The sequence below is a fragment of the Talpa europaea genome (genome assembly GCF_964194135.1).
Source record: "Talpa europaea genome assembly, chromosome: 15".
Lineage (NCBI taxonomy): Eukaryota > Metazoa > Chordata > Mammalia > Eulipotyphla > Talpidae > Talpa > Talpa europaea.
Genome location: NC_140083.1, coordinates 74,078,556 through 74,091,642, shown reverse-complemented (window position 1 = coordinate 74,091,642; position 13,087 = coordinate 74,078,556). Strand labels below are relative to the sequence as shown.

The window sequence follows — 13,087 nt, the reverse complement described above, 5'->3', positions numbered from 1 at the left end:
TATCAAAGGAAATTAGTCTACCTCATGATTCCCCAAGGTCCATTACTCTCTGAATGTATACTGGACTGTGAACTGCTCCAACCTCAAATGCACTATCATTTATATAAAAAATGATGCTATTGCTTACTAGTTCCTATTCTCTCAATAGTAGACAAAAGTTGTGCTAAGCTTAACATTACTACTCTCACTTGGATCTTCTCATTACCAATGGCAGAGATTTTTAAAACAGCTGAAGTTTTTCCTTGTTTGAACAGGGATCCTCAACTTTTCATACACGACTCCAATCTGCAATACTAATATTTATTCTACTCATGTACTCTAACTGTTTTACTATCAGATTTTTCCCCCTTTAGGTTTAGCGGGGAAAAGTTAAAAAAAAAAAAAAAAAGGAAATAGAAGTCTAAAGGGATAGAAGTGAAGTATTTGTGTACTAAGAATGTTTTAGATAAAGTGGGCAAGGAGGGCTTCTCTGAACAAGTAACATGTAGAGACCTGAATAAACTGCATGTGTAGAAATGTCATACAACAACTTAATATCAGTGACAATATAATTATTAAATCATAATTTATATTATCCCCTTCACATTGGCCTCTACACACAGGTTAAAATGTCCTCAGGTCACAGATGGGCACTGTAATATTTATGGATTCAGCACATTTTGATATGAACAGGGGATCAGAACTGATTTGGGATCAGAACTGTTATTTTCTGTATATATAATCTTGGGCTTGTCGTCTGGGCTTCAGACTATTTATATAACTGTTGATATTAACAGTACTACCGACCCCTCTACTTCCCATTGTTGGGAGAATTATATATTACATAACACATGCAAAGTGTTTAATGCAATGTCTGGCACACAGGATGCATATTTATTTAATATTTACACTGCTATCATCTACTGTCTACATGGCAATATACCACTGTAAAGTCAGACATACAGTGGTGAATTTCCTCTGCAGTGAAGAAAAAAGAAATCTGTCCCTGAGACGCTTAGTACTAGTAGAGGAGGAACAGTTATATAAACAAATATTTCTGGTAAAGAGTGTTGGTGGCAATAATGTTCTTAGTGTATATACAATTTCTCAAAAATACTGTCTTTGATTGTTTCAAGTAGGTTAAAAACATGCTAGTTCATCATATCTAATAAAATCTATCTGTTTTTATATAATTGTTAGTTCCTTGTTTACTTTCCCTATTAGAAGGCAGGAGAAAAGTGAAAGATATTATCTTGTTTATGGCTGTATTTCTAAACCAGTTTTATTTATTTTATACACACACACACACACACACACACACAAAATTGGCTATTAAATGAATAGTAAAATTTAAAAGAAAATGAGAACTTAAGATTCAATGGACTAGAGTTTTGTAGTTTTCACATCTTAAAAAGGTACTCTTGAGTTGTTAAAAATATTCTTCTTTGTATCCCTTTTCTAAGTTAGTGTCAAAGCTATAGAATACCCTGTAATGTCTGGGCAGTGTTATTGATTACTAATAGCCAGATATACATAGTAGATCTGGGATAGAAACCAGAAATCAGGCATGGTGGTAGTGGTGGATAAGGTAGCCATGGGGAATCCTCATTAGGGAACCCCATGATCTCATTCAATGGATAACAAAGCATATTTCCTTAATAAATGTGTCATTGGTAAACTGATGCTAACGTATACTTACTAAAATTCCTAAAATTTACATTTGAAGCAGACTTAAGCATAAGTACAGTACTTCAAGGTTTATCTCAGCATAGTATCATCACTATTGCTTATGATTATAAAAATCATTGCATGAATTAGGCACTTAGTTAAGCTCCCATATTTATCTCATTACCCGAAACATGAGAAAATTTTCAAAAATCAAATGATGACATATCCTTCTTCATTCTTTATTGAAACTTAGAAGATGGGAATGGATGCTGGCAAAATCAAAACAGCATTCCCAGTAAAAAAAAAAATATAACTGACAGTACACAATAAGGGACTGTAGATACCAGAACACATAACAGACAATAGATAATATATCACAGCTGAGAGAAATAAAGCACAAGTGAATGCCACCTGTAGTATTCTTAGAAAACTAAGGATTCTAACACAGTTCTCACTGCCTTAAAGAACTTCTTGCATTCTATATTCCATCTTTTCTACGATTTGAGTTATTATTTGCTTTTTTATACAAAAGACTCACTTCTGTATAAGACAGGAAAAAGTGCAATTATATGTAAGGTTAAAGTTTCTAACTCAATATGATGACGTCCATAAATGATGGGATTGCAATTTATTCAAATAACATTTTGGTATAACATTATTTAGCATACTTTTTGTTCATTTAACCAAAAATAAGGTATACAGAACAAGAAGGGATCTCAGTTGATCACTAATTCAGTTCATACTTCTCAAACTTTAACATAGATCTGAATCACCTCTGAGTCTAATAAAATGCAGGGCTTGATTTAATTGCTCTAGGATGGGGGAAAATTTCCACATTTTTAGCAAGTGCTCCAGGATGCTAATTCTGCTAGTCTGAGGACTGCATTGTGTACAGCAAAGATCTAAATAGTGATTCTCAAAACCATGGTATGAAGACCCCAGACCTTTTCAGGGAGCTTGCAAGATACTTTCTTTCATATGGACCTATCTGTGTGAAGCCAGATTTTCTTCATATACTTCAGCTAAAACAATACACTGCAACACACACTGAATGTAGAAACAAATGTATAAAATTTGGTGTTAATTTCTAGTAAGGTAAAAATAGATATAATGCAAATAAACAAAACCTTTCAGGGGGGTACTCACTAACTTTTATGAGTATACAGAAGAGTTTGAGAGTCACTGGGCTGGATCACTCAAGTCTAGTAGCTGCTACCTTGATATTGTCTCAAAAGACTGCAATGGACAGAAAGAACCTCAAATCTCTATCAGCAGGCCTTTGCAATATCTTATAAACCTCACGAAGTTTTTTACGCCCAATTATGATTTTTAGGTTCCTCTTAGTCTCCTCTAGGTCAAGAAAACAAAGGCTGAGCAATTCCCTCTTAAAATTATGCTTATCAGTCCCTTCCCTCTAGAAATCACAACAGTTCTAATAATTGAAAATCATTAGTCTCAACCAGAAAGGACTCATGACATCAAGAACTGCTTGAAACATTAGTGGGGCTACAAAGAAGTGAAATTATGATTAGCTTTCCATATGAAATCTCAGAAAACAAAGTGAAAGTAACTATAAGGTAAAAATTATGGGGAAATACATAATTATGATGAGATTTGAGAATCTATGGAAGAGAGCATGTGAATAGATGGCTTTTTCAGCTGTGTTCCTAGATCTAAAATTTTGACTCAATTTTTGCTTCATTTGTACTAAATAGTTTCTCCCATCCTATAAAACATATTGTTTTTATACGTATTTCAGTTTCTACTGTTACTATTCAATTTCACTTAAGTAGGATAATTTTGTTAATATTTCAAAAGTCACTCTGAGTTTCATTCCTCTTTTGCACAGTAAATTTAACTCTTCCAAACTCTGACTATATACTTGGAATTCCTTTAATTCAATCATTTACTCTTCAAAATATTACTGAGTGTTTACAATGTGTCATGTGCTATGAATACAACACACATAAACATTTAATAAATCAGGCTTATAAAATAAATTCTTTGTAAAAAAATCCACAATTCTCAGTAGTATTTATGAAAAATAACAGGTAATATGGGTCACGATATTAAAACAAAGTATTACATGGATTTTGCTTCATTTTTTATATCTAGCACTAAGCATATTGTTGAGCAGTGTTCTCAGTGTTTGTACAGTTAATATTTACAATGTTATAGATGATACATACAACTTCTAACAGCTGTGTTAGAAGTTAAAAATGGTTTGCAAAGGAGGCACTTACTACCCATATTGTCATAGTAGATATTTACACAAAACAAAGCAGCTCCATAATGTACCAGTTTTCAAAGCAGTTTCACGTATACAACCTACTTCATTCCTCACAGCAACAATGAATATATTCCCATCCAATTTTGTAGATGGGGAAACTAAAACTTCAGAGAGACTGACCAGTGAAATACTTTCAAAACTGAAGCATTCTTTAAATGACTTTCTTCATTCAGTCCAAGCCACCTTAAGCGCTCGTGACAGGCTGGGTGGTGAGTTTTCTCTACCTCTTCCTTAAATCAGCTCCAACTCCCTAGATTAAACCAGCCAGTGCCTGATTTCCATTTTGACCTCTCCAAGTTTGGCTCATTTGAGCAATGTAGCAGTAGATGTGATCCACTGAATTCCCTTCTTTTTTTGAAAGCATGAGTTACTTAGCTTTACTATTCCCTGCATTTAATTTGAGGGTATTTGTTCAATTTGAGTATGTTTTTGACCTGCCAGGTATCTGTGAAACAAAATAATTACTGGTAGGTTCTTATCAAGAGTAAATTAAACCATCCATCATCTACTGTGGAATATCAAAATAAAGGCTGAGAGAGAAAAAGTTTCAAGGACAATATTTTTTAAGATGATATATATCACAACCTTCCTGTTCCCAGTGAGGTGGCTATAAGGTTCAAAGAGTTTAACAAAAACAGTTTCTTTGAGAAAACAAAGAAGAAACTATCGAATTAAAGGGAAGCAAAATCTGTCAAACATAATAATAAATGTGGTAAAGCCACACAATAGAATATTATTCAGCTATAAAAAAAAGTAGAGATTCATCCCTTGACATGGATAAACCTTGAAAATATCAGGCATTAGTGGTGATAGCTGCAGGACACTGTGAATATACCCAAACACACTGATTTATATACTTCAGAATGACTAAAATTATGAATTTTATCTTAATTTAAAAAACCCATTGAACAATTCCTGAAAACAGTTTGAACACTATACTAAGAATATGGAAACAGTGACCTTGGTCTTTCAGTAAATTAACACCAAAGATTTTTTTCTTTAAAACAAGGGGATTTTTCTTCTTAACTGAACTTGAGTTTGCATTTGCAAATAATGATGCATTTACTTACTAGAATTTCAAGTGCCTTTTCTTAAAAATCAAACTAATTTATTTATTTTTATTTTATTTTTTTTTAAAGATTATTTATTTATTTATACAAGCACTGGGTACAGTCAGAAGCGTGGGAAGGCGAGAGAATTCACCGGAGCCAGAGCGGGGAGCATAACAGGCAGAATGATGAAGTACACTGCTAAGGGGAGCAGCGGGCGTGGCAGGAGAGGTCTGCGCGCCATGTGGGACTCTCACCAGCGGCCAGGGATAGAACCAGCGCTACAGAGGCTGCAGGCAGCTTCGCAGCCCAGCGCTCAACTGCTGCGCCACCAGGGGAGGCCCACTAATTTATTTTTTAAAAACCTTTTTTAAAGATTTATTTTTCTTTCTTTATGTAGACAATAACTGGGGAGTAGGCCAGAGGGGGGTGTGTGTGTGTGTGTGTGTGTGTGTGTGTGTGTGTGTGTGTGTGTGTGTGTGTGTGTGTGTGTGTGTGGATTCACCAGGACAGAGTGGGGAGCAGCAGGTTGAGACAGGAGAGATCTGCTGTGCCATGTGGATTAGCCTCCTGGCTGGGGATCAAACTCACAAACTCGCTATCAATAATAAAGATTATTTATTTATTTATACAAGCACTGGGTACAGTCAGAAGCGCGGGAGGGCGAGGGAATTCACCAGAGCCAGAGCAGGGAGCAGAGCAGGCAGAAGGACCGAAGTACACTGCTGAGGGGAGCAGCGGGCGGCAGGAGAGGTCTGCGCGCCATGTGGGACCCTCCTCTGGTGGCTGGGGAGCAGCCGGAGATCGAACCGGCGCCACAGAGGCCGCGGGCAGCTTCGCAACCCAGCGCTCAACTGCTGCGCCACCGGGGAGGCCCGTATATAACTTTTAATTTGATTTCTTAAACAGAAAGGAAACTTTGATACTTCATCTTATATAAAGAAACTTAAAACTCCATGATCCCCTGACACATTTAAAGTACCAAATTTTATTTCTGTATAAAAGTAATCAGCTGTTAACTTCACCAGATTAATGAGAAACACTTACCAATAAATAATGAAGATAGGCTAGTCAATGTCTCTAAGACCAGAGCTAATTGTCTGCTGTACCTGACAAAATCTACTTCAGTTTCAAATTAGAAATAATGCAAGAACAACAAAGAAAGCTGGTGGCTGAGAGAATTTAAATATATGGCTATCTTATATATATTTCATGTCCCTAGTCTATTTGGTATCAAAACATTGTCACGCTGGAAGGTAAATAAAAGTTATTGGTTTATAAAATCTTGTATTTAAAATCCAGAATGGGGTCTCCCCTGGTGGTGCAGTGGTTGAGCGCTGGGCTGCGAAGCTACCCGAAGTTTCTGCGGCACCGGTTCGATCCCCGGCCACCGGCGAGGGTCCCACATGGCGTGACGGACCTCTCCTGCCGCGCCTGCTGCTCCCCTCAGCAGTGTATTTCTTCATCAGTCTGCCTGTTCTGTTCCCCGCCCTGGCTCTGGTGAATTCTCTCACCCTCCTGTGCTTCTGACTGTACCCAGTGCTTGTGTAAATAAATAAATAAATAAATCTTATTTTAAAAAATTAAAAAATAAAAAATAAAATCCAGAATGATTATCTCAAGCAGTAACACTGAGTTTCTTTAAAGTGTTATTTATTCTTAGGCTAATAACAAGAATAAATATGTCCAGTTTACATTAAAACCTTATGTTCTCATCACAGAGAAAAAAGACTGCCCACAAATTTTCAGAGCTAATAATTTAATAATTAGTAACTTAAGTACTACTTGTTTGCACAGAGATTCTAGTGTCTACTCTGTACAGAAGGAAACTAATAGTACTATAATAGAACATTATCACCACTTTTGTAGTTTAGTAAATAGGATTCTCTTTAGAGAAAATTTTTTTTTATAAGTTTTGGTGACATGTTTAGAATAAGAGTTAACAATTTTTTTTTTTTCAGAAGTGGACAGTACATATTTTAGGCTTTTTGAATACTTGCAGTCTGTTGCAATTGTTTCAACAATTCTGCCACTGTAAAGCATGGTTTACAGTACTGTATGTGATTCAGTGTATAGGTTCACACCTCTTCAAAAGTATGTTATCAAGGAACATACTTTTATACAACATGATAACTGTGCAGTTTATTTATTTATTTCCTTTCCCCTAGTATGCCCTAATAACAACAATGATATTCATATACCTAGAATCTGAAAAAAAGGGCATGGCAGAATTTGTTTGATGAAACCATAACTGTTATAAGTTATGAATTGTGTCCTCCAAAAAGGTATGTTAAAGTTCTAACCATTAATACCTCAGAATGTGACCTTATTTGGAAAAAGAGTCACTGCAGAAGTAATTAATTAAGATGAAGTCATCCTTGAACAGGATGGGCCTTTCACCCAATGAAACTGGTATCCTTGCAAAAGGAGACACAGAGATAGACAGGTGAGTGGAGAACATCATCTGTTAACAGAGACAGACAAAGAAGTGTTGCAGATGCAAGCCAAGGAATGCCAAGGACTGCCAACAAACTATTGGAAAATAAAAAGGCAAGGAAGGAGTCTCACCCTGCTGAAGCCTTAATTTTGGACTTCTGGTCTCAGAATTGTGAGATCAGCTGATAAATTTCTATTTGGTCAAAACACCCAGTTTGGGGTACTTTGTTATGGCAGTACTAGGAAACATAGATCTGGTGCTTAAATATTTTGTGAACCAATTTAAATTCCAGGTATATGTAACTTCCTGTGTCCCTCCTTTCCTCCAATCTCAAATCTTTAAGATTAAGGAAAAATCAATTAATATGAGCTGGTTTGATAAGTTTGTTGTAATCTGATGTGATAGAAAAAATGTTAAGATCCACATATTTGGATCTGTTTAAGATCTATCAAAGACAATGGGGTAGTTCTTGTTTTAATTCAATCTTAATTATCAACCATTCTGTCACTTCTAGCAAAATGATGATAATGAAAGGAAATAAAATCCTAACCAATTTAGAAAAAAGGGGCAAATTACCTTTAGGAAAAGTAAAACCATAAAAGTAAAGTACTTAAGAAATTTAATTACTCCAACAGCTAATTTTTTCAAATAAGAAAACTCATAGTTTTTCACTAAAAAGTTGAGAATTGTGTGTTCATCTCCTCTCACATACACAGATTATATAATTACAATGGAACTGGAATATAACATATCAAAAATGACTTTTTTTAAATCAGAAGTTAACTACTTCCCAGTCTTAGTTTTTTAACTGTTAATTTGGCTAAGCGTTGATCTTTTTTTTCTCTACTTTTTCTCATAGGTAAAGCATGTATCAACTACCAAGTCTTATTTTTCAAAGAACTATTTGCATATGAAATGATCTTATAAAATCCTAGAAAATCTACTAAAATCAAACAATAAGTTATTTCAGTAAGGCAGCTAAATTTCAGCTCAATATACAAATCAATATACAAAAAAAAAGTATTCAAATATTGAAAATAAAAAAACAGCATTACAAAAAATATATTACTTAGGAACAAATTTAATAAAATTACAAGACTTACACCCTGAAAACTATAAAATAGTGTTGAATGAAATAACAAAAGATCTAAGTAAGTAAAAAAGCAATGCAGGTTCATGAAACAGAAGACTTACTATAGTTATATTGCAATACTGCCCAAATTGATCGACAGATGCAACATGTCTGCAGGATCACAGCTAACATGTTTGCAGAAATTGACAAGCTAATTCTAAAATTTATATGCAATCTCAAAGAACCTAGAATAGCCAAAACTTGAAGAATAAAGAGGCTTCACATTTCCCAATCCAAAACTTATTATAAAGCAATGGTAATCCAGAAATACAGATCAATGTAACAGAGTTGAAAGGCAAGACATAAACTCATGTACCTATACTCAACTGCTTTTCAACAAAGGTGCCAAGACCATTCACAGGGGAAAGAATAGTTTTTCTTAACAGTTGGTACTGGGACAATTGGAGTACCAAGGAAAGAATGAAGTTGGATACACACCTCATGCCACACAAAAAAATTAACTCAAAATGAATCCTCTCACCTCCCACACCTTTGGCTTCTTTGCTTAAATGAAGGCAAAGAGAGTCCATGATAAACTAGTGCTTTTTTATCTTTCTCTTTGCTTTCACTATATCACGAGCAATAAAATACCTCAACTCTCTCTTGCCTGATAACCTCAATATGCTTTCTACTTTTGTTCTCTTTTGCATAGCTGATGTTATCCAGCTTTGGATTCTTTGCCAGATGTGACCCAAGCTAACCAATCAGTAAGGGGGAGACTTACACTAGTCACGCGACGGTAGATCTGCGCAGCATTTTGGCATTCTGAGTAAGGGTATTCAGACGTAGCCATCTCAAGCATGCACATCCCAAAAGCATAAACATCAACAGATTCATCATATTTCTCCTCATACATCTCAGGGGCCATGAACTCTGGGGTACCTAAATTAAAAGAACAATTGAACTCAATGTGAGAGGAAGTTGCAGTCATTACTGTATAAGGGACACACAGAGGGGTTGACCTGTGAGAGAAAGAGAGACAAAGGGCTGAGGTATGGTGGGGGAGAGGAAGGAAATCTTTTTAGTCAGGCTGCTCCATCAAATACCTTACAGATCTTCCACTGCAAGGTCTTTATAAGAAACTGATACAGTCAAGTGTCTATTTATTTATGAAAATTCAAATAAATTCCTGGATAAAGGATAAACTGATATAATTCATACTGAAAACAGAAGGAAAAGGTAAAAGACTAGTAAGGAATAAAGAATATAAAATGGCAACTATTTGTAAGATAGACTGACAGGTGAAAAAAGATCAAAATACTTGTCTGCCCCCTACAGGATGGTAGTTGTTAGTTTTTTATTTAAAGCTAGTCTCTTGCCATTGACACTATGATCAGTTTCACTTTTACAGAGTCCTGGCAATGAAATACCCATATTTAATGTTTTTTAAATTAATAAAGTGTGATTGTCTATAAAGGCCACTCACCAGAGCCCTTTTCTTCACATACTTATCATCCCACCTGCAGAACATAAATAAGCCTACTATACACATAAGGAAGATAGTGAAGGACATCCTACAGGCAAAAAAACAAGCTCATATTCACAAATAAGAGTCAACTACAGACTGAGTTACAGGTACAAAGTGGATGTTCCCACAGACCAGGTTTTTTAATGTTTGCAAAGAAAGTGAGTCTGATAACTCAAAATGAAGGACATTTCCAACAACAGTTTTGTATTCTATGACTTAATAAAGAAACAAAAAGCTCTTGAGCCAGAGATTTTTAAGATGTTAATGACAATCAAAGAAATGTTTCCTCTAAGGAAGGGAAAAAGGAAATTCTGCTTGAAAGAACTCCTTTCCCATTCTTCTTGTTAACCTATGTAAGAAGATGTAAAAACAGCATTCCAAATTCAAGTTATACAATAGTCCAGTGATCCACTACTTTATGAGATGTGTAAATTACTGGTGTACTATTCTTTTTTTATTAATTGACAGGATTCTTGGTTACTTAAAAACTAATGGGTTTCTTTTATTATTATCACTTTTGGGGGAGAGTAAAGTAAAATTTCAAGTTTTCAAATTTTTATATCCTCTTCAAGGTATGGTAACTTACCAAAACAAGCATTAATTATTTTCCCAGCTTCAACACTCTAATATATAGTTAAAAGTCTGAAAGGACAGCATTGTCGTTTACAGATTGGTGACTCTCGATGGGGCAATTTTGCGATGCAGGTGACGTTCACTAATATCCAGAGACATTTCTGGATGTAAAAATATGGGGCTGCTTCTGGCATCTAGTGATTAGAGGCCAGGAATGCAAACAAATAATTTTACAATGCACAAGACAGCTGTTATTCTTGACAGAATTTTTAATTCAAATTATTAATAGTACTGAGGTTGAAAAATCCTGTTTTATGTATCATAACTTCTGAAGGGCAACAAGAAAAACACTGATAAAAATCAAGCTTTCAGAATGAACTATGACATTTCCACATTCTACAATAAAGTTTTAACAAACATTTTTAAATATACATATATATCTAACATACTTATTTTGGAAGTGAGTGACTGCTCCTAAACTCCATATAAATATGTGAAAGTGTAACTGCTATTAAACTCCATATAAATCTAATTTCTTTTATGGAGAAAGTAACACATTCTATTATGTAAATATGTATATAATGCTAAGCATCAACAGAATAGTCCACTAAGATTGATAGTTATATAAGATTCTGTCAACAAAGTTCACCTTCTCTTCATTTAACTTTACAGAGCATCATTAGTCTTCAAGATGAGTCTAGAAACAGAAAGCCACATCTCATAAACAGAACTGATCATTTTCTGGGTTTAAGCTGTGGATTTCTGAAGGTTTATTTCATATAATAAATGCTCTACAAGAACTAGGTTCTAAATAAAAGGAATGTCAGAAAGCCTTAAGGCTACAAGGTACATCTGAAACATACCGATCACACTCTTGGCAAAAGAAGCCCGCTTCAGGGTTGCCAGACCTAGGTCTCCAATCTTGACTGAGCCGGTAGGGCCAGTGATAAAAATGTTGTCACATTTAAGATCTCGGTGAATAATAGGTGGAGTTCGAGTATGAAGAAACTGAAGTCCTTTAAGGATCTGACGGCACCAGCTTCTTAGAACTTTGATCTTCATCACCTTAAACCTTTTCAGGTACCTAGAAAAAGGCAAGGTATACCAAACAGGTTATCAGTGATATGAGTTTACTGCTTTGAAGAATTTCATTAAATTCTAGCATAACTGAGATGGGAATATCAAATTTAGAATACTAAGATTCAGTAACCTTAAACGTTACTTTTAGTGAAGTTAAAGGTGACAGAATAATAATATTATTGAGTCATTGACATATGACCATGGCTAAAATTTCTATTTTTCTTTTTTCCTTTTTCTTTTTTAAAGATTTATTTATTTATACAAGTACCGGGGCACAGGCCAGATGTGGGGGAGGGTGAGAGGATTCACCAGAGATAGAGTGGGGGAACAGAACAGGCAGACTAACTGAAACACACTGCTGAGGGGAGCAGCGGGCAAGACAGGAGAGGTCTGCCCCATCATGTAGGTTGCTCCTCAGCCAGCGGGGATGGAACTGGCACTGCAGAAGCTGAGGACAGCTTCACAGAGCAGCACTCAACCACCTGCGCCACCTGGCAGGCCCTAAAATTTCTATTTTTCATAGGGAATTCTCCTTTTGAGTCCAAAGTCCAGGGCAAAGGGGCAAAACTCCTCATAGCTTTCACTGGTTGAGGTGCAGTTTTCCCTCTTCACATATAACTTAGTTTTTTCACACAGGTTAAATTCCAATTCCCCTTTCTAATGAGTTTTAAGTTCTTTTGTCTCTGCATGGACAATTCTTACCCTGTATCTGATGTGAAATCCCAATATATTGTTTTTACCTCAAGTTACTTTTATGCTTTTTATCTAGGGGGTACCTTTTCTTTGAAGCTTGGCTAATAAATATTGAAAAAAGACTAATCATATTCCACATTTTAAACTGTTGGACTGTTGGTCAGAGGAGGCCCTTTCAGAGGGGGTTAGCCCACTTTTACCCAAAGCCTTTCAATGTAACTTTTAAAATTAGGATACTCTTGTAGGGTGTGTAAGTGACAAGACTTTTGACAAACCAATGAAAACCCAAACCACTGAAAAGAGTCTGAAGATGCAGATATACACAGAACTACTAACACACAATTTATTCAAACACTTTTCAAATTTTAGGCTAGTGTTAGGGATCACAATCTTGTGAAAGAAACAGATCTGTGAATAACAAGAAGCCCAGATGACTATGAAAATAACATTGGCATAAATATAATTAGAGAAGTTGGATAAGAAAAATGAAAATTTTTAAGGGGGAAATAATATATTGTCTTTTCACTGTGTTAATCTTGAGCATCCAACGGCACACACAAGTGACTACATCCAGGAGATAGAAAGCTATTTTTCAAGAATCTGAGACTAAAAGGCTCAGTAGTATTAACTACAGAAATTAATAAAGAATAAATACCACAGAGATAATTCATATACATAATTTACAGTAGTTTTCTCTCTGAGTAAAAAACAGCTACTC

The 13,087-nt window shown here is 35.3% G+C and overlaps 1 protein-coding gene across 8 annotated transcripts in view; it reads right to left on the bottom strand.

Moving 5' to 3' along the window:
• WNK1 (WNK lysine deficient protein kinase 1) overlaps nt 1-13,087 on the bottom strand; it is a gene marked incomplete at both ends in the record, with an annotated part of 127,719 nt that overhangs the window by 64,046 nt on the left and 50,586 nt on the right. For all 8 annotated transcript variants that reach the window (XM_084254688.1, XM_084254686.1, XM_084254687.1 and 5 more), the window contains 2 exons: nt 9,280-9,437; nt 11,460-11,680. In XM_084254688.1, coding sequence (XP_084110814.1) covers nt 9,280-9,437; nt 11,460-11,680 — 379 coding nt within the window. The remainder of the gene's footprint in view (nt 1-9,279; nt 9,438-11,459; nt 11,681-13,087) is intronic.